The 22,285-nt window shown below is 51.9% G+C and overlaps 1 protein-coding gene across 1 annotated transcript in view; it reads right to left on the bottom strand.

Moving 5' to 3' along the window:
• Positions 1-286: 286 nt before the first annotated feature.
• Positions 287-22,285, bottom strand: part of LOC113405115 (deleted in malignant brain tumors 1 protein-like) — a gene marked incomplete at its 5' end in the record, with an annotated part of 179,371 nt that continues 157,372 nt past the window's right edge. The window contains 4 exons of the mRNA XM_029914206.1: positions 287-292; positions 1,339-1,694; positions 4,556-4,885; positions 13,954-14,283. Of these exons, the coding sequence (XP_029770066.1) occupies positions 287-292; positions 1,339-1,694; positions 4,556-4,885; positions 13,954-14,283 (1,022 nt within the window). The remainder of the gene's footprint in view (positions 293-1,338; positions 1,695-4,555; positions 4,886-13,953; positions 14,284-22,285) is intronic.

The raw sequence follows: 22,285 nt of genomic DNA, 5'->3' as shown, positions 1-22,285 counted from the left end.
GCCAAAAAAAAAAAGAAAAGCCGCGATTGCGATCTGCGGCGGCAATTCGGCGGGAGGTCCTTTGCTCCGAGCGGGAGTAAGGGACCGTCCGCCGAATTGCCGCCGAATACCTGGACGTGCCACCCCTCTCCGGAGCGGCCGCCCCAAGCACCTGCTTGACAAGCTGGTGCCTGGAGCCGGCCCTGGCTGTCGCTGCCTGGGGGTGGTGCTGCTGTTGCCCAGGGCTGGGTGGGGAGCTGGGCTCTGGGTTGTGAGCTCGGGCGTGACCGGCTCACAGGGGCTGAGCTCAGGGCTGTGGGAAGATGAGGTCGGGGGGTGTCCAGCTCAGAAGGGCTGGGCTCGGAGCTGGGGGTCAGGACTGTGGGGGAGATGGGGTCGGGGGGGTTCCGGCTCAGAGGGGCTGGGCTCGGAGCTGGGGGTCAGGGCTGTGGGGGGGATGGGGTCGGGGGGGTTCTGGCTCAGAGGGGCTGGGCTCGGAGCTGGGGGTCAGGGCTGTGAGGGGGATGGGGTCGGGGGGGTGCCCGGCCCCAGCCCCTTACCATGCCGCTTACCCCCTCTCCCAGGAGCCTCTGACATACTCGTGGGGCAGGGGGAGCCTCCGACATACTGCGGAGCCTGGGGCCTGGGGCAAATTGCCCCACTTGCCCCCCCCGGGCAGCCCTGAACTCGGATACCAGGCATGACAGAGGCTGGAGCAGGGAGAGGGGGCACTGGGGCAGCTCAGCTCTGTAGGCTGCTGTCCTCTCCAGCCACCCACGCACAAGGGGAGCAGGAGCAGGGACCAGCCAAGGACCAAGGGGGCAGGAGCACAGGTGCCTGAGGCTGAGCTGTGTGGGAAAGCACTTACCTTGCCCAACGCAGGGGCGTCGGGGTCCTCTGTCTTCCTCCACTCCACCAGACTGCCGCCTGAGGCTCTTTTCTTCTCCATGCCCCCCCCCCCACTGGGGCTGACCTGGAGTCTGAGCCAGGAGGCAGCCGCCCCTTTCCTCCAGAAGCCCTGCTGAGTCGCGCCCGTCACTGTCGCCGGACTCGTGCCACGTGCAGTATGCAGAGCTGCGGAGCTCTGCCCAGCCGCCAGCGCCCCCGCCGGCAATGAGAACAATGTCATGAGGGAGAGGGAGTCTGAGCCGCTGGCAGTTAGCCCAGGGCTTCCCAGGGGTGCTGGCGGCACGCGGAAGCCAGGGGAACCCCTGGGCTGCCTGCCGGTGGCTCAGTCTCCCTCTCCCTCCCAGCGCAGCGGCCGCAGGAACACTTTAAAAAAAATTGGGGGCGCCGCTTTTTGACGCCCCCAAATCTTGGCGCCCTAGGCAACTGCCTAGGCCACCTAAATGGTAGCACCGGCCCTGGTGGTAGATGAAGGTTACCTGAGCACACAACACCGGCATCTTCTCCATGGTTACAGTTACTGGCTCCCCAAAGCCGAGCTCTGCATTCAGTGAGGGCAGCTTCTGTCCCCATGCAGTGAACGTCATCCAGCCAGATACGGTCTGATCCTCCCCCAAATCGAGCTCTCCCAGGGGCTGATAACGCCGTCCCACAGCCCAGCTGCCTGCACACCACTCCAGCATCAGTTATGTCCCAGCCGTCATCACACACGGTTCCCCACTGCTGGTTGTGAAGCACCTCGACTCTCCCAGCACAGTGACTTGGGCCATTCACCAGTCGGAGCTGAGCCACTTCTGAGATGCCAGAGTCTGCAAACACCCCAAAGGAATAAACACTCAGGGAGGTTCCTGTGCATCCGATCACTAATGTCACTGGTGAATGTGGAGCTTCCCACTGACGGGTCTGAACAGCCTCTGCAACAGCCTGTTAGGGGTTCACTCCCTGTCAATTTATCGCAGTTAACTCATGTGATGAACTCAAAAAATTAACCGTGATAAAAAAAAAATTAATCACTATTAATCGCAGTTTTAATCACACTGTTAAACAATAGAATACCAATTGAAATAGAAAAAACATCCAAAATATTTAATATACGTTTTCAAATATATTGATTTCAATTACAACTCACAATACAATGTGTACAGTGCTCACATTATATTATTACAGATAAGGTTGTTTTATCCAGCATGTTGGGGGAATGTGGGGTGGCGGTAAATGAAAAATGCTGGTTAACTAAGAGGGAGGGAGTTTGGGTGCATGAGGAAGTGCAGGGCTGGGGGTTGGGGTGTGGGAGAGGGTATGCATCACGGGCTCTGGAAGGAAGTTTGGGTGCGGAAGAGGGCTCAGGGCAGGCAGTTGGGGCACGGGATGGAGTGCGGGGTGCCGGATCCGGGGGCCACTCATCTCGGGCGGCTCCCCGGAAGCGGCAACTTGTCCCAGCTGCTCCCAGGCAGAGGTGCAGGAGGGGGCTTGGCGCACTCCCTCCGCCTGCAGGCACTGGCCCCGCAGCTCACATTGGTCATGGTTTCCAGCCAATGGGAGCTGTGCAGCTGTCACTGAGCAGGGGCAGCACGCAGAGCCGCCTGAAGTGGCACCGCTTAGGAGTAGCCAGAGCCCAGAACAGGTTGCCACTTGTGGGGAGCCATCTGAGGTGAGAGGCCCCCGGAACCAACACCCTGCACCCCCTCCCATGTACTAAGCCCCCTTCCACACTCAAAGTCCCTCCCAGAGCCCTTCCTCTGTACCCCCTCCTGCTCCCCAACCCCCGCCGGTCCCGGGCCAACTGGACTATAAACCGGGATTTCAATGAAGATCAGAAATGCCGATTTATAGAGCTTTCCAGTTGGTGAAGTGTCGGATAAAATAGCTTTTACTGTATTTTGGATTACAAATATTACCACTGTAAAATGGTAAAAGAAGTAGTATTTTTCAGTTCACCTCATACAAGTCCTGTAGTGCCAGCTCTTTATTGTGAAAGTGAAACTTACAAATGTAGATTATATTATTTTTTGTTACATAACTGCACACTTACTTCTTGTTCAGCCAATCGCTCAGACAAACAAGTTTGTTTACATTTACGGGAGATAATGCTGCCTGCTTCTTATTTGCAATGTCACCCGAAAGTCAGAAGAGGCATTCGCATGGCACTTTTGCAGGTGGCATTGCAAGGTATTTACATGCCAGATATGCTAAATATTCACATGCCTCTTCACGCTTCGGCCACCACTCCAGACGACATGCTTCCATGCTGATGAAGCATGCTGGTGAAGCACTGGACTGGGTTCCCTAGGGAGGTGGTGGAATCTCTATCCATAGAGGTTTTTAAGGCCCGGCTTGACAAAGCCTTGGCTGGGATGATTTAGTTGGTGTTGGTCCTGATTTGAGCAGGGGCGTGGACTAAATGACTTCCTGAGGTCTCTTCCAAACCTAATATTCTATGATTCTATAATGCTCATTAAAGAGGTAATGTGTTAATTTAATGTGTAACTGAAATCCTTGTGGGGAACATTGTGTATCTCCTGCTATGTATTTTACCTGCCTTCTGCCATATCTTTCATGTTACAGTAGTCTAGGATGATGACCCAGCACATGTTCGTTTTAGGAACACTTTCACTGCAGATTTGACAAAATACAAAGAAGGTACCAATGAGAGATTTCTAAAGCTAGCTACAGCACTCAACCCAAGGTTTAAGAATCTGAAGCGCCTTCCAAAATCTGAGAGGGAGGAGGTATGGAGCATGCTTTCAGAAGTCTTAAAAGAGCAACACTCCCGTGCGGAAACTACAGAACCTGAACCACCAAAAAAGAAAATAAACCTTCTCCTGGCGGCATCTGACTCAGATGATGAAAATGAACATTTGTCAATCTGCACTGCTTTGGATTATTATCAAGCAGAACCCATCATCAGCATGGACGCATGTCCTCTGGAATGGTGCTTGAAGCATGAAGGGACATATGAATTTTTAGTGGATCTGGCACGTAAATATTTTGCAATGCCGGCTACAATAGTGCCATGTGAATGCCTGTTCTCACTTTCAGGTAACATTGTAAACAAGAAGCAAGCAGCATTATCTCCTACAAATGTAAACAAACTTGTCTCTATGAGCGTTTAGCTGAACAAGATATAGGACTGAGTGGACTTGTAGGATCTAAAATTTTACATTGTTTTATTTTTGATTGCAGTTATTATTTGTAAATCAGTCTACATTTGTATGTTCATAAAGGGATCCCTGAGTGGCTGCAGATTCATTGAACCCCAAATCCCACAAATGGGATTTACGGTTATCCAGCACCCCATTGTGCTGTAGCGGGGCAGGGGGATCAAAGTGATTAGCAACGGGGAGGGTCTCTCATTGAGGCACAAGTACTGCTCCCTGCACCGGAGGCCCTAAGTGCTGTGCTGGGGGCACTGGGACCAGCACTGAGCCCCCATCCTGCTCTCTGCAGCAGAGGCATGAAGAACTGTGTAGGGAAAATGGGGTCAGCACTGATACCATGGGAAGAGTGACACTTACTGTGACCCCGAACTGGCTCCCTGCAGTACAGGCCCTTAGCCCCATGCTGGGGCACTGGGGTCAGCGCTGACTCAGACAGAAGAGCTGGGTCTCAGCTAAAAGCTTTCCAACCTGATCCCTGCAGCACTGACAGTGATGTGATGGATGAAGGTTACCTGAGCACTCGACACCAGCATCTTCTCCGTGGGTACAGTTATTGTCTCCCCAATGCCGAGCCCTGCATTGGGAGAGGGCAGCTTCTGTCCCTGCGCAGTTGACATTATCCAGCCAAATATGGAAAGATCCTCGGCCAAATCGAGCCCCTCGTGGGGCTGATAACGCCGTCCCACAGCTCAGCTGCCTGCACACAACTCCAGCATCAGTTATGTCCCAGCCGTCATCACAGACAGTTCCCCACCGCTGGTTGTGAAACACCTCGACTCTCCCAGCGCAGCGACTCGAACCATTCACCAGTCGGAGCTGAGCCACTTCTGAGATTCTGGAGTCTGCAAACACCCAAAGGAATAAACACTCAGGGAGGTTCCTGTGCATCTGATCTCTCCTGTCACTGGGGAATGTAGCACCTCCTGCTGACAGGTCTGACCAGTCTCTGAACACAGCAACTGCCTGTCAACGGCTCACGACCACTGACCAGGCTAATCACCTGGGCAATGTTGAAGTTTGTTCACTCCCCTCCCAGCAAGCTGTCACCTAGTTAGGCAGACTGTACTGCAGTCTGAACTACTGCTCCCACTAGAACACTTAGTGAAAAAGATCACCCCTGCACTACCTTCATGCACAAGCTGGCAGGAACCTCCTGGGGAGCAGATTTACACCCTCACTCCTGGCACTGATTGTGATGTTATTGACATGAACTGTGACCATAGAGATCATTGTTGCAACCAGGGTCCTATGGTTACAACAGGTTTTGTACAGAGGAGGCCAAGTGGGGCAGACGCTGGCATAAGCATCTTGGTGATTGGGAGCTGAACACAGTCACCCGTGTCATTAGTGGTTGCCTTAGCCTGACATCAGCATCTAATTTACATGTGTTGGCTCCATAGCTCCCTGAAAACGTCACCCAGAGTCCATCCCCCTTAGAACTGGCTGAAGCGCAGGGACGGCTGGCAGGAACCTGCTGCGCACCAGGCTGACAATGGTTCTGACCAGGGCAGAGGCAGTGCACACTTCCTACAGGCAGATCGGCCCCTCCTGATCAAACACCTGCCCCTGCAGTTCCTGCTGACTTGCCACGACTGACTTGGCAACATTGTTTTGTGGCAGCCATTGCTGCGCTTGTGTCTAGTGCTGCCAGCACAGTACCAGTCTCAGATGAATGATGGCAGAGCTGGGCTGATAGCTGTGTCCTCACAGAGGGGCATCAGCTCTGGGATAGACGGCTTGATATTCTGATGAATCTCAGAAGCCCTAACTTGTATCTGCCTATTTCTAACCTGGGATGCAGATCTTGGACTAGGCTTAATGGGCCCCTGACTGGACTGGCCAGAGGCACTGCTGAAATGCAGAAAAGTGGCTTAGCCTGATCTTCTCAGTGTGCCTGTGGGGCAGCAATACAGACAGTCACACGTGGTGGAGCAGAGTCCCATTAGAAGACTGGACCTTGAGGATGCACAGTCAGATGGCTGAACAAGCTAGAGGTAAGCAAGGTCAGAATGAGCTCTCCCCTGACAGCTAGTGATGAGCTGGGGAGGGGGAAAGGCTTCAGGATCAGACTGCATTTACATGAACACACCCACTGTGCCCAGGTATCCAGCAGACAGAGCTGTGTTGGCTGGTGCTGGGTTACAAATCACTGTAGTACTTCAGTGCAGGGGTAGTGAAATGTTGTTGTCCTGATTGTCTGAGTAAAGGGCAGCAGAACTGTGCTTAGCCTGTCCTGACCGAGAGGGTCACCCACAACTGAACTGAACTCATTAACCAGGGGGCTCAGACACCAGACACCTATCAAGAGTGAGAGGGGTGGAGATGGGCGTTCCTGATGAGGGGTGTGGGCTCTGTGTAAGGGGTCTAGGCATAGTTTAATCTGCCCCCACCACTCTTCAAAGATAGAGTTAATTAAGGCTCCATTAGGAGTCTTTTTGGTTGAAGTGATCACTAGAGCTGAAATCACCTGCTGTGAGACAGTGTTTCTGCCCAGCCTGCTTCAGCACTGAGGTTTCCCCACTAAGCCCTGGTCTACACTACAGGGTTAGGTCGAATTTAGCAGCATTAGGTCTATTTTATAATGAATGTGTCTACACAAGCAACCCCATTCCGTCGACCTAAAGGCCTTTTAAAATCAACTTCTGTACTCCTCTTCAGCGATGGGAGTACTGCTAAAATCGACCTTGCTTGGTTGAATTTGGGGTAGTGAGGATGCAAATCAACGTTATTGGCCCCCGGAAGCTATCCCACAATGCTCCAATGTGACCACTCTGGACAGTACTTTCAACTCCGATGCACTAGCCATGTACACAGAAAAAGTCCCGGGAACTTTTAAATTTCATTTCCTGTTTGGTCAGCGTGGTGAGCTCAGCAGCACAGGTGACCATGCAGTCCCCCCAGAATCGCAAATGAGCTCCATCTTGGAGCGAACGAGAGACACTGGTTCTGATTCCTGTATGGGGAGAAGAATCTGTGCAGGCAGAACTCTGATCAAAAAGAAGAAATGCTAATATATATGCCAAAATCACACAGGGCATGATGGACAGAGGCTACAACAGGGACACACAGCAGTGCCGCGTGAAAGTTAAGGCGCTCAGGCAAGCCTACCAAAAGACAAAGGAGGCAAATGGTCACTCTGGGTCACAGCCCCATACATGCCGCTTCTATGATCAGCTGCATGGCATTCTAGGGGGGGACCCTACCACTACTCCACCATTGTCTGTGGACACCTGTAAGGGGGGGGAGTCTCAGGCAACATGCAGGAGGATTTTGTGGATGAGGAAGCGGAGGAGGAGGAGAATGTGCAGCAGGCAAGTGGTGAATCCATTCTCCCCGGTAGCCAGGACCTTTTCATCACCCTGGAGCCAATACCCTCCTAAGGTGGGATCCTCGACCCTGAAGGTGGAGAAGGCACCTCTGATGAGTGCACATTTGTAACTACAGTACAGGGTTTAAAAGCAATAGTGTTTAATGTTTGATTTGCCCTGAAGACTTGGGATGCATCCGCGGCCAGTACAGCTACTGGAAAAGTCTGTTAATGTGTTTGGGGGTGGAGCAGGAATCCTCCAGGGACATCTCCATGAAGCTCTCCTGGAGGTACTCTGAAAGCCTTTGCAGAAGGTTTCTGGGGAGGGTTGCCTTATTTTATCCTCCACGGAAGGACACTTTACCATGCCAAGCCAGTAGCAAGTAGTCTGGAATCATTGCAGCACACAGCATAGCAGTGAATGGTCCTGGGTTTTGGTCGCATTCAAGCAACAATTCGTCTATAGCTTTCTGTGTTAGCCTCAGGAGAGTGATATCATTCTTGGTCACCTGGTTGAAGTAGTTGAACTGCTCCTTACTACTGTCCAGGCTGCCTGTGTATGGCTTCATGATCCATGGGAGCAAGGGGTAGGCTGGGTCTCCAAGGATAACTATTGACATTTCAACATCCCCAACAGTAATTTTCTGGTCTGGGAAGTAAGTCTCTTCTTGCAGCTGCTCAAACAGCCCGGAGTTCCTAAAGATGTGAGCGTCATGCACCTTTCCCGCCATCCCAAGTTGATGTTGGTGAAATGTCCCTTGTGATCCACCAGTGCTTGCAGCACCATTGAGAAGTACCCCTTGCAGTTTATGTACTGGTTGGCAAGGTGGTCTGGTACCAAGATAGAGATATGAGTTCCGTCTATCGCCCCACCACAGTTAGGGAAACCCATTGCAGCGAAGCCATCCACTATGACCTGCATATTTCCCAGAGTCACTACCCTTGATAACAGAATGTCAGTGATTGCATTGGCTACTTGAATCACAGCAGTCCCCACAATAGATTTGCCAACTCCAAATTGATTCCCGACTGACCGGTAGCAGTCAGGCATTGCAAGCTTCCACAGGGCTATCGCCACTCGCTTCTCAACTGTCAGAGCAGCTCTCATCTGTTGAATAGTGGGGAATGATCATGTCCCTAGATCTGCTGGCAATGCCCCTACTTATACAGCCCAAAATGCTGTTAGCCTTCTTGGCAACAAGGGCACACTGTCAACTCATATCCAGCTTCTCGTCCACAGTAACCCCTAGGTCTTTTTCTGCAGAACTACTGCCTAGCCGTTGGGTCCCTAATCTGTAGCAGTGCATGGGATTCTTCCATCCTAAGTGCAGGACTCTGCACTTGTCCTTGTTGAACCTCATCAGGTTTCCTTTGGCCCAATCCTCTAATTTGTCTAGGTACCTCTGTATCCTATCCGTACCCTCCAGCATATCTACCACTCCTCCCAGTTTAGTATCATCTGCAAACTTGCTCAGAGTGCAGTCCACGCCATCCTCCAGATCATTAATGAAGATATTGAAGAAAATCGGCCCCAGGACCGACCCTTGGGGCACTCCGCTTGATACCGGCGGCGAACTAGACATGGAGCCATTGGTCACTACCCAATGAGCCTGACGATCTAGCCAGATTTCTATCCACCTTATAGTTCATTCATCCAGCCTATACTTCTTTAACTTGCTGGCGAGAATACTGTGGGAGACCATATCAAAAGCTTTGTTAAAGTCAAGGAGTAACACATCCACTGCTTTCCCCTCATCCACAGACCCAGTTATCTCATCATAGAAGGTAAATTAGGTTAGTCAGGCATGACTTGCCCTTGGTGAATCAATGTTGACTGTTCCTGCTCACTTTCCTGTCCCCTAAGTGCTTCAGAATTGATTCCTTGAGGACCTGCTCCATGATTTTTCCAGGAACTGAGGTGAGGCTCATTGGCCTATAGTTCCCCGGATCCTCCTTCTTCCCTTTTTTAAAGATGGGCACTACATTGGCCTTTTTCCAGTCACCCGGGACCTCCCCCGATCGCCATGAGTTTTCAAAGATAATGGCCAATGGCTCTGCAATCACATCCACCAACTCCTTTAGCACCGTCGGATGTAGCGCATCCAGTCTCATGGATTTGTGCTCATCCAGCTTTTCTAAATAGTCCCAAACCACTTCTTTCTCCACAGAGGGCTGGTCACCTCCTCCCCATGCTGTGTTGCCCAGTGCAGCAGTCTGGGAGCTGACCTTGTTCATGAAGACAGAGGGGGAAAAAAGCATTTAGTACATTAGCTTTTTCCACATCCTCTGCCACTGGGTTGCCTCCCTCATTCAGTAAGGGGTCCACACTTTCCTTGACTTTCTTCTTCTTGCTAACATACCTGAAGAAACCCTTCTTGTTACTCTTAGGGCTGGTCCACACTACCCGCTTAATTCGGCGGGTAGAGATCGATCTTCTGGGATCGATTTATCGCGTCTCATCTGGACGCGATAGATCGATCCCAGAAGCGCTCCCCCGTCGACTGCGGAACTCCTGCTCGTCGAGAGGAGGAAGCGCTGTCGACGGGGGAGCCTGCCTGCGCCGCGTGGACCCGAAGTAAGTACTTTTACTTCGATATAGGAAACGTCGACTTCAGCTACGCTATTCTCGTAGCTGAAGTTGCGTTTCCTATATCGATCCCCCGCCCCAGTGTGGACCAGCCCTTAATATCTCTTGCTAGCTGCAACTCCAAGTGTGATTTGGCCTCCCTGATTTCACTCCTACATGCCTGAGCAATATTTTTATACTTCTCCCTGGTCATTTGTCCAATCTTCCACTTCTTGTATGTAAGCAGAGTCAGGATGAGCTCTACCCTGACATCTGGTGGTGAATTATGGCGAGTGTGGAAAAGAACTCCAGGGGCTGATCTTGTTTTCATAGGCACACCCACCCACCTGGCATGAGACAACAGCAACTGATAGTGGTTACTTTGGATGGGGTGGGATCCCCAGTTTCTCTGTTATTGGGGCAGGAGAAATAAAGTGTTGTTACCCTGATTATGTGAATCAAGGACAATGAAACTGTTTTATGACAGAGGATCTCACCATCACCTAAGTAGCACTCGCTAGACAAGGGACAACCCAGTGAATTGAGAGAGGATGGGGACAAGTATTTATACCTGATGGTATGGGCACCCTTTGAGGGCCTGAAACACCAATTGCACCATTTCCTCCCTCCACTATTAAATGTCAGAGCTAACTTTAATTCTATTAGGAGTCTAGTTTCAGACTGCTGAGCTGAATTCACTTTGGGCCAATGGTGCACCAGCACTGGGGCTCCCCTACTACAAGCTGTAATCACAAAAGAGCTGAGATCACTGAGTGCTTTGTTAACTAGTGGGGGAGCCTGAAGCTATACTGCTAAGCGGCTGGTGGAGCAGTTTGCGGGGATGGCTAGAGGAGCAGTGTGTGGCGTGGGGACACTTGGAGTGGCCCAAAGAACGGTGAGCAGAGCCGTTTGGGGGGATGGCTGGAGTGGCTCAACAGGTCAGTGAGCGGAGCCATTTGTGGGGACGGCTGGAGCGGCTCGTAGAGCAGAGTAGTTTGTGGGACGGCAGGAAGTGGACTGGCTCGTGGTGAAGTCTGCGGCGGAACCCCACGGAGAGATGGCCGGTTGGCCTCGGATCATGTAAGGTGCCCCTTAACACCCTGCGTGCCCCCCTTTTATTCTGGGGCTGCACTGACCACGGACAGAGACTTTGGGGGGTTGTTGGACTTTTGGGACTTTGGGTGGTTGCTGGACGCAAGAGACTTTGGGGGTGTTGGACTTTGGGGACTCTGGGTGATTTTGGGGTTGCTGGATTCAAGAACCAAAGGGAAAGGACACGGCCCAATTTGCTGGGGTGGGTCTTTTGCTCATGGTTTGTGTTAGGAATCCTGCTTGTGGTGTTTTGTTTTTTTTTCCAATTTAATGCTGATGTCAGTTTCCTCATGTTATTAAACATTTTCTGCTACACTCAGACTCCGTGCTTGCGAGAGGGGAAGTATTGCCTCTTAGAGGCGCCCAGGGGGTGGTCACTGGGTGGGGGCTCAAGCCAGTTTTGCATTGCATTATTGAAACGGAACCCCTAGATACAGAACCTGGCCCTTGTTGCTGCCAACTTAGATGGGCAGAAGGGTTACATGTAAGCTTCTTTTTTGTGTTTAAGATCAGCAAGTATTTCACTGTTAAGCCAAGCTGGTCGCCTGCCATATTTACTATTCTTTCTACACATTGGGATGGTTTGTTCCTGCAACCTCAATAAGGATTCTTTAAAATACAGATTTAAAATATTCCTTTAAAATAAAAAGAAGAAGACTCCCCGCACTGACAAGAAGCCACTTCTGGGGTAGGACAGGGCAGCTGAGAATCAGGACAGGGAAATATGTAGGCTGTGTAGGACAGGAAGTGAGGAAGAATTCCATCTCCTGTGTCCAGCCTTTGGGGAAGTTACAACTTTAAGGCTCAATTCCTGAGATGCAAATCCGCCGGAACACAGTTATTCGGAAACAGACTCTTGAGAAAATGGCCCTGGATTTTTAGCTAGAGTGAGTGGATGCAGGCTCCGTTGACACTAAATCCATCCAGTGGAAGCTACAGTTACCCAGCCCCCCATCATGCTGCAGAGGGGTCTGGCCCAGGGATAACTAGACGCCAACTGGCAGAGGGCACAGGGATGTCAGGAGTTATACTGGGATCTCCTGGGTGAGATATATGCACAATAGCTCACCAAAGGTGTCATGTGAGGTCTCTACCAAGAGCGAGCAGCCCACTGGTAGACCTAACGGGGGCAAGATGTTTGTATGGGACATAGTTGAAGAGAGACGTAAAATGTAGAATATGACAGGTTTCAGAGTAGCAGCCGTGTTAGTCTGTATCCGCAAAAAGAACAGGAGTACTTGTGGCACCTTAGAGACTAACAAATTTATTAGAGCATAAGCTTCAGCCATACCATCAGGGGCTCGTTCACCTGCACATCTACCAATGTGATATATGCCATCATGTGCCAGCAATGCCCCTCTGCCATGTACATTGGCCAAACCGGACAGTCTCTACGCAAAAGAATTAATGGACACAAATCTGACATCAGGAATCATAATACTCAAAAACCAGTGGGAGAACACTTTAACCTGTCTGGCCATTCTATGACAGACCTGCGGGTGGCTATCTTAAAACAGAAAAACTTCAAAAACAGACTCCAACGAGAGACTGCTGAGCTGGAATTGATATGCAAACTAGACACAATTAACTCAGGGCTAAATAGGGATTGGGAATGGCTGAGCCATTACAAACATTGAATCTATCTCCCCTTGTAAGTATTCTCACACTTGCTTCTTATCAAACTGTCTGTACTTGGTTACCTTGATTATCACTTCAAAAGTTTTTTTTCTCTTACTTAATTGGCCTCTCAGAGTTGGTAAGACAACTCCCACCTGTTCATGCTCTCTGTATGTGTGTATATATATCTCCTCGATATGTTTCACTCAATATGCATCCGAAGAAGTGGGTTGTAGCCCACGAAAGCTTATGCTCTAATAAATTTGTTAGTCTCTAAGGTGCCACAAGTACTCCTGTTCTTTTTGTAGAATATGAGGCTCCAGAAGTGCTGAAGTGAAGCTTGTCACCTGTGCCATGGCAATCCCTTCGGCTGAGCCAATCAGCACATAAAACAAAGCACAGCCATGGAGACAGGCTATATTCACTGTCTGGGCCCAGTGCGGGCTTGAGAATTTGCAAAGACAAAGGACCCTCAACACAAGTCTCTGAAGAGAGACCTCCTCTGGGAAGAGACAATGGTCTGTCCCTACAAAGAAAGATGAGAGGGAACAAGAGCTCCCAGGAGGCGGCTGACGGTGTTTCTCTCAGGAACAGGAGATCACAGCCAAGCCTGGAGTAAAACCCTGGAAGGACTGTGGGGTGAGCGTTGCTCTGCCAGACAGAAAAGTATCTCGTTCAATGCCTCTAGGCTCTAGTCAGCATGGTATGATTTTATCGGCCATGGAATCATTTCTTTCCAACCCTTCTCCTTGGTACCCCTCGAATCTCTACACTCTGTGAAATCACTTGTCCTTGTTGTCACTATGAAGGTATGTAGAGCTGTGCGTTGATCGGGGCAGAGATGGGAGGTGGAGCTAGTCAGCTGGGGGCCCTGTTCCTTTGGGAGCAGCAGATCTGTGAATGCTGTGAATGCCCAGCGGGACAGGGGCTGGGTGCTGCTGGGGGCTGGAGTTTGCCGATCTTCAACCTGGAGAGAGACCACCCCACAAGGCCTAGAGGACACAGCTTGTGTGGCCTGTGTCTGAGGGAGTTGGGGACCTGCCCCCCAGCAGGCACAGACAAGGCTTCCTCATGCCAGGGGCCCTTGGCACCGCATTGAGACCACACCCCACTCCCTACAGCACAGGCCCATAGAACCGCATAAGGGTATTAGAGTCAGCACCAACTGTGAGAGGAGAGCGCCCCTTAGTGAAACCGCCATATTGCTCCCTGAAGCTCAGGCCCCAAATCACCATGGTGGGGTCAGCACTGGCTGTGAGGGGACAATGCCCCGTAATGAGCTTCCCACCCTGCACCCTGCAACACGCATGGTAGTGGAAGAAATTTACCTGAGCACAAAACACTGGCATCTTTTCCGTGGTGACAGTTATTGTCTCCCCAAGGCCGAGCCCCGCAATCAGAGAGGGCATCTTCTGTCCCTGTGCAATGAACATCATCCAGCCAGATAGGGTCTGATCCTCGCCCAAATCGAGCACCTCCTGGGGCTGATAATGCCGTGCCACAGCTCAGCTGCCTGCATACGACTCCAGCATTAGTTATGTCCCAGCTGTCATCACACACGGTTCCCCACTGCTGGTTGTGAAGCACCTCGACTCTCCCAGCGCAGAGACTCGGGCCATTCATCAGTCGGAGCTGAGCCACTTCTGAGATGCCGGAAGCTGCAAAGCCGAAAGGGAATAAACACTCAGGGAGGTTCCTGTGCATCTGATCACTACTGATGCTGGGGAATGAAGTCCCTCCGAATGACAGGCCTGAATAACCTCTGCAACTGCCCATTAGGGGTTCACTCCCCACTAGGGCTGTCAATTAATCACAGTTAACTCGGTCTCAGAGCAGCTGATCAATCTGGAGCCCGATGGCACCTTAAAGACTAACAGATTTATTTGGGCATAAATTTGATACTTGATACCCCTCATACTTGATCCATCTGGGTGCGGGGTCACAAGCCCCCCATCCCCACCCCCGAGCTGCTGCTTGTCTTATGCCTAGCATGTTCATTCGCCCCACCCGCCCCCCACACACTATCGGCAGTTACGGGTTGTCTCTGGTGCTGGGCCTGTGTTTCTCCAGCAGTGAGGAGGTAAGTGAGCGTCAACACCAGAAACAGAAAGGCTAGAGGACGTTTGAGGAAAATGTCATTCTCAGAAAGTGCGGAATACCTGAAACATTTTATTTCAAACTAGGGCTGTCGATTAATCACAGTTAACTCACGCAATCAACACAAAAAAGTGAATCACAATTTAAAAAATTAATTGCAGTTTTAATTTGTAGTGGGGCGGCTGCCCCACTCCATGAGGAAAAGGGCTGGGACAGGCCAGAGAGGCTGCGCAGACCAGCAACCAATCAGCGAAGGCCTGTGGAGAGCCAATCAGGTCCAAGGAAGAGGCAGCCAATCAGGGCCGGGCTGGGTCCTATACAAAGGCTGCCTAGCAAAGGAGCACCCTGACTAGCAAGGGAGAAGGACTGGCCCCTGAGGAAAGGAGGTAGCACCTTAGACAGAGCAGTGCTGGACAGGCTCCAGGAAGCAGAGGAGAGCTCCAACCTAGTTACCTGCCAGGCAGCCCCTGCTAAAAAGGGTCAACAAGGTGCACAGGGCCAAAGGGGAAGTGGCCCAGGGAAGATAGGAGGACAAGAGGGGACAGAAGGAGGGCAGAGAGAGGCTGCCACTAGAGGGTCCCTGGGTCAGGACCCAGAGTAGCGGGTCGGCCTGGGTCCCCCCCTTACCCCCTTGCTCTGCACCTGGCCACGAAGGGGCTAGACTTTGGGGTTGTGGTTGGCCACTGAAGCAGGTGCAAGCCGGGAGTGGGTGAGGGTGGAGTAGTGGGCACTGCCAGAGGGCACTGTCCTGGAGCAGACACTGCCGACTGGAGAGCAACGCGGTTCCCAAACCAGCAGAGCAGACAACGGACGAGACACCACACGCAGAGGGTGCTCGGTAGCTGACAAGAGCAACCAGCAGGAGGTGCCAGCCGTGATGAGTCCTGAACCCGTCACATAATCGCACTGTTAAACAATAGAATTCCAATTGAAATTTATTAAATATTTTGGATGTTTTTCTATGTTTTCAAGCATATTGATTTCAATTACAACACAGAATACAAAGTGTACTGTGCTCACTTGTTATTATTATTTTGGATTACAAATATCTGCATTGTAAACATGGTAAAAGAAATAGTATTTTTCAATTCACCTCATAAAAGTACTGTAGTGCAATCTTTCTTGTGTAAGTGCAAAATACAAATGTAGATTTTTGTTGTTGTTGCATAACTGCACTTAACAATGTAAAACTTAGAGCCTACATGTCCACTCACTCCTACTTCTTGTTCAGCCAATCGCTAAGACAAACAACTTTGTTTACATATATGGGAGATAATGCTGCCTGCTTCTTATTTACAATGTCACCAGAAAGTTAGAACAGGCATTGGCTTGGCACTTTTGCAGCTGGCATTGTAAGTTATTTACGTGCTGGATATGCTAACCATTCATATGCCCCTTCATCCTTCGGCCACCATGGTGATAACGCTCGTTAAATAAACAATGTATTAATTTAATTTGTGACTGAAATCCTTGGGGGAGAATTGTGTATCACCTGTTATGTATTGTGTATTGTAATTGAATTCAATATATTTGAAAATGGAGAAAACATCCCCCCAAAATTAAAATAAATGGTATTCTATTATTGTGCAAAGGTGTGATTAACTGCACGATTAATCACAATACATTTTTTTTGTCACTTAACAGCCCTACTCCCCACCACTGCCATGCAGCCACTTCTGGGGTGGAACAGGGCAGCTGAGACATCAGGCACAGAAACTCATGGGCTGTGTAGGAGAGGAAGTGGGGAAGAATCCAGTCTCTAGTAATAGCAGTGGGGGATATTTACAGGTTCAGAGGTAATTAGCTGAGATGGAAATCACCCGGAGTGGCAAGGGTAGGAAACCCACATAAAGGGACCTCTGAGAGTCTGCAGGCTACATTTGACCCCAAATCCCACAAATGGGATCTATGGTTACCCAGCGCCCCATTGTGCTGTAGTGGGACGGGGGATCAGAGCGATCAGCAATGGGGAGGATCTCTCACTGAGGCACACATACTGCTCCCTGCAGCGCAGGCCCTAAGTGCTGTGCTGGGGCACTGGGGACAGCACTGACTTCGAGGACAGAGAGCCCCCTACTGAGCCCCCATCCTGCTCCCTGCAGCATAGGCCTGTAGAACTGTGTGGGGACAATGGGGTCAGCACTGACACCATGGGAAGAGCGACACGTACTGTGACCCTGAACCAGCTCCCTGCAGTACAGGCCCTTAGCACCATGCTGGGGCACTGGGGTCAGCGCTGACTCAGACAGGAGAGCTGGGTCTGTGCTGAAAGCTTCCCAGCCCGATCCCTGCACCACCCACAGTGACGTGATGGAGGAGGGTTACCTGAGCACTCGACACCAGCATCTTCTCCGTGGGTACAGTTATTGTCTCCCCAAGGCCGAACCCTGCAATCGGAGAGGGCAACTTCTGTCCCTGTGCAGTTGACATTATTCAGCCAAATACGGAAAGATCCTTGCCCAAAATGAGCCCCAACTGGGGCTGATAATGCCGTCCCACAGCCCAGCTGCCTGCACACGACGCCAGCATCCTGTAAGTCCCAGCTGGCATCACACACGGTTCCCCACTGCTGGTTGTGAAACACCTCGACTCTCCCAGCGCAGCGACTCGAACCGTTCACCAGTCGGAGCGGAGCCACTTCTGAGATGCCAGCGTCTGCAAACACCCAAGGGAATAAACAGGCAGGGAGGTTCCTGGGCGTCTGATCTCTCCTGTCACTGGGGAAAGTAGCGCCTCCCGCCGACAGAGCTGACCGGTCTCTGCACACAGCCACTGTCTGTCAAGGCCTCCCCACCACTGACCAGGCTAATCACTTGGGCAATGTTGAAGTTTGTCCACTCCCCTCCCAGCCAGCTGTCACCTAGTTAGGCAGACTGGCCGGCAGTCTGACCTACTGCTCCCACTAGAGCACTTAATGAAAAAGATCACCCCCCGCACTGCTGGCAGGAACCTCCTGGGGAGCAGATTTACACCCTCACTCCTGGCGCTGATATTCGCTCTAGTGCGATACTGTGCAGTGCTGCGGGGCAGACGCTGGCATAAGCATCTTGGTGATTGGGAGCTGAACACAGTCACCCGTGTCATTAGTGGTTGCCTTAGTCTGACATCCGCATCCAATTTACATGTGTTGGCTCAATAGCTCCATAAAAATTTCACCCAGAGTCCATCCCCCTTAAAACTGCCTGGAGCGCAGGGACGATTGGCAGGAACCTGCTGCGCACCAGGCTGACAATGGTTCCGACCAGTGCAGAGGCAATGCACACTTCCTACAAGCAGATCGGCCCCCTCCTGAAGCAAACACCTGCCCCTGCGGTTCCTGGTGACTTGCCGTGACTGACTTGGCAACATCGTTTTGTGTCAGCCATTGCTGCACTCATGTCTAGTGCTCCCAGCCCAGTACCAATCTCAGATGAATGATGGCAGAGATTTGGCTTAGCCCAATTTTCTCACTGTGCCTGTGGGGCAGCAATACAGACAGTCATACTTGGTGGAGGAGAGCCACTTCCCAATGTACCCTGGGATAGGTGTTTTGCTCATGGTTTTACCTGTTTCCGGCATTAGTCATTAGGGCCAGCACAACTACAAATGGAGAGAGCCCCTGAGGCGGGGCAGTTACCCTGCTCTGGCCCTGAAAGGGTTAAAAGCCAGTGCTTGGGGAGGGCTGGGGCTGAGAGCCAATAAGTATAGGCTGATTGGGAAGGCTGGGGCCATGCCCAATTAGGAGACAGCTGGCCCTATAAAGGACTGGTAGCTCAGGGAACAGAACAGAACAGAACAGAGCTGGGGAAAGGCAAGAGGAGCTGGGGAGCTCCAGCCTGGCAAATCGCCAGGCTGCAGGCCTAGTTAAAGGCCAAAACAGGTACTGGGGTTGCAGAGGCTGCAGCCCGGGGTTAGGCAGAGGCAGCTGGTCCAACCCCCTTGGCAATGATGACACTGCGGTTTGCCCCAGTGAGCAGGGGCTAGATGATGACTGGCAGTAGCCACTGAGGCAAGGTGGGTATAAAGGGTGCGGCTTCCCACAGGAGGGGAGACCCAGTGTGTGGGGGTACTGCAGTGGGCAGAACCCCAGGGTATGGGGCACCAGGGTCCGGTAGGGACACGGAGGCCTGAGGCAAGCGAGATATCGGCCAGCAGAGGGCGTTCTGGAGGATGAAGAACTGATTCCCAAGATGACCAGCAGGAGGCACCATGCCGGGGAGTCTAGCTTCAATACAGCCCCCTACTGCCACCCCCTACCTGCAGCACAGGCCCCCTAGCAATGCACTAGGGCACTGAGGCCAGCACTGACTTACTGGGGATAGCATGAGTGTTCCGTAATGAGCCCCCACACCACTCCCTGCACAGGCCCATAGAACCGCACAGGGGAATTAGGGTCAGCACAGACTGAGAGGAGAGCGCTCCCTACTGGAACCACCATATTGCACCCTGAAACACAGCCCCCAAGCACCATGCTGGGGTCAGCACTGGCTGTGAGAGGACAATGCCCCGTAATGATCTTCCCATCCTCCTCCAAGCAACATGCAGGGTGGCAGATGAAGGTTACCTGAGCACACAACACCGGCATCTTCTCCGTGGTTACAGTTATTGTCTCCCCAAGGCCGAGCCCTGCATTCGGAGAGGGCAGCTTCTTTCCCTGTGCAGTGAACGTCATCCAGCCAGATAAGGTCTGACCCTTGCCCAAATCGAGCCCCTCCTGGGGCTGATAAGGCCGTCCCACAGCCCAGCTGCCTGCATACGACTCCAGCATCAGTTATGTCCCAGCCGTCATCACACACGGTTCCCCACAGCTGGTTGTGAAGCACCTCGACTCTCCCAGCACAGCGACTTGGGCCGTTCACCAGTTGGAGCGGAGCCACTTCTGAGATACCAGAGTCTGCAAACACCCCAAGGGAATAAACACTCAGGGAGGTTCCTGTGCATCTGATCCGTAGTGATGCTGGGGAACATAGTGCCTCCCACTGACAGGTCTGAACAGCCTGTTAGGGGTTCACTCCCTGTCATTTATGGCAGTTAACTCACACAATCAACTCAAAAAATTAATCACTATTAATCGCAGTTTTAATCACACTGTTAAATAATAGAATACCAATTGAAATAAATTAAATATTTTGGATGTTTTTCTATGTTTTCAAATACAACTCAGAATGCAATGTGTTTTCACTTTACATTGTTATAGTTAAGGTTGTTTTATCCGGCATGTTGGGGGAGCGGGGGGGCGGTGTTCCAGTAACTAATATATGGAGATATATCTATCTCATAGAGCTGGAAGGGACCCCAGAAGGTCATCGTGCCTAGCCCCCTGCCTTCACTAGCAGGACCACATACTGATTTTTGCCCCAGGTGGTCCCCTCAAGGATTGAACTCACAACCCTGGGTTTAGCAGGCCAATGCTCAAACCACTGAGCTATCCCACCCCCTATGAAAATGAAGTTAAGAGGGAGGGAGTTTGGGTGCGGGAGGGAGTGCCCGGCTGGGGGTTGGGGTGCGAGAGGGGATGTGGAGCATGGGCTCTGGGAGGAAGTTTGGGTGCAGGAGGGGGCTTGGGGCAGGCTGTTGGAGCATGTAGTTTTGTTTTTTTGTTGGTTTTTTTGGTTACATAACTGCACACTTACTTCTTGTTCAGGCAATTGCTCAGACAAACAAGTTTGTTTACATTTACGGGAGATAATGCTGCCTGCTTCTTATTTGCAATGTCACCCGAAAGTCAGAAGAGGCGTTCGCATGGCACTTTTGCAGGTGGCATTGCAAGGTATTTACATGCCAGATATGCTAAATATTCACATGCCCCTTCACACTTCGGCCACCATTCCAGACGACGTGCTTCCATGCTGATGAAGCATGCTGGTGAAGCACTGGAATGGGTTCCCTAGGGAGGTGGTGGAATCTCCATCCTTAGAGGTTTTTAAGGGCCGGCTTGACAAAGCCTTGGCCGAGATGATTTAGTTGGTGTTGGTCCTGCTTTGAGCAGGGAATTGGACTAAATGACCTCCTGAGGTCCCTTCCAACCCTGATATTCTATGATTCTAAGACACCAAGTGAGTCTGACTAGAACTCAATGGTCACTGAGTGCCCATAGTGCTGTAGTTGGGTGCAGGGATCAGAGTGAGAAGAGGTGGGAGAGGGGCTCTCACAGTGAGGTACACACCTCAGCTTGCAGCACGGTGCCCTAGCAATACGCTGGGGCATTGGGGTCAGCACTGACTCAGAGACAGGGCAGCCCCCTCCTGTGGTCCCCAAACTGCTCCCTGCAGCATGGCCCTTAGACACGACCTGGGGCTTTGTGGTAATGCAGGAGTCTGCAGGGAGAGCAGCCTCCGCTGAGCCCCAGCACAGCATTTTGCATCAGGGTCAGAACTCACTGTGAGGGGAGAGCGCCAGTGAGTCCCCGAACTGCTTCTCACAGCACTCACAAGGGCATGACGAAGGAGGGTTACCTGAGCACACAATACCGGCATCTTCTCCATGGTGACAGTTATGGTCTCCCCAAGGCTTAGCCCTGCATTCAGAGAGGACAGCTTCAGTCCCTGTGCAGGTAACCACATCCAGCCAAATTGGGCCAGATCCTTGTCCAAATCGAGCCCCTCCTGGGGCTGAAAACGCCGCCCCACAGCCCAGCTGCCTGCACACGACTCCGGCATCGGTTATGTTCCAGCTGTCATCACACACAGTTCCCCACTGCTGGTTGTGAAGCACCTCGACTCTCCCAGCGCAGCGACTCGGACCGTTCACCAGTCGGAGCTGAGTTAGTTCTGGGATGCCTGAGTCTGCAAATACCCCAAGGGGATAAATACTCAGGGATGGGCTAGAGGAAACGAATATGGGGCTTTTTCCATACAGTTTACTCTGGCTCCCATTCCGTCCCAGTGTGGCAGACTGGCTGGCTTAGGGGGACTGAGAATGGGACACTGGGGGTCCCCTCTGGAGGTCACCAGCTTTGATCCATCCCCTGGCAGGGGGGAATGGCTGACTCCTGGGATGGAGAATGGGACACAGGGTCTTTCCCCGCAAAGGACTCTGGCTCCAATACAGTCTGTGCGAGGTGGATGAGCTGACACAGTACATTGGGGGAAGGAGACCTGGGGCTTTTCCCCTGGAAGGCACCGGTTCCCGTTTGGCCCCAGCTGTGGCAGTGGCTGGCGTCGGGGAAACAGGCACTGGGCTTTTACGTCTGGGGCCCTGGGTCCAAGCTGGTAGTTAGTGGAAGTCACAGCCATTGCAGCTCTCTGATGCCCAAAATGTGAAATATGACAGGACAGGTGTGTGCAGCCCAGACCAGCCCTCAGTCTGAGCGGCTCCCAGGCGAGGGCCAAAGGACATAACTGGTCAGGAGACTGAACTGCCCTTTCCCCCTGCCTGGGCTCCCTCCCCGTCTGTGCCCCGACGCCCCTGCCTGACCGGAGCCAATAGCAGCAGCCTCGTGGGGCTTTAGTTCTGCTCCCCCAAAGCCTCCACTGGCCCTGACTGGGGCTGATTCAGCTCCTCTATATTCCACAGCGTCCAGACAGACAGGGCCGGCCCCGTGCTGAACTGAGCACCCTCCTGTGGCGATGGCACCTCGGCAGC

The sequence above is a fragment of the Terrapene carolina genome, unplaced genomic scaffold (genome assembly GCF_002925995.2).
Source record: "Terrapene carolina triunguis isolate 2854851 unplaced genomic scaffold, T_m_triunguis-2.0 Scaffold33517, whole genome shotgun sequence".
In the NCBI taxonomy this organism is placed as follows: Eukaryota; Metazoa; Chordata; order Testudines; family Emydidae; genus Terrapene; species Terrapene triunguis.
The sequence above is the reverse complement of the archived record's forward strand: the minus strand, read 5'-3'. Positions and strand labels throughout refer to the sequence as shown.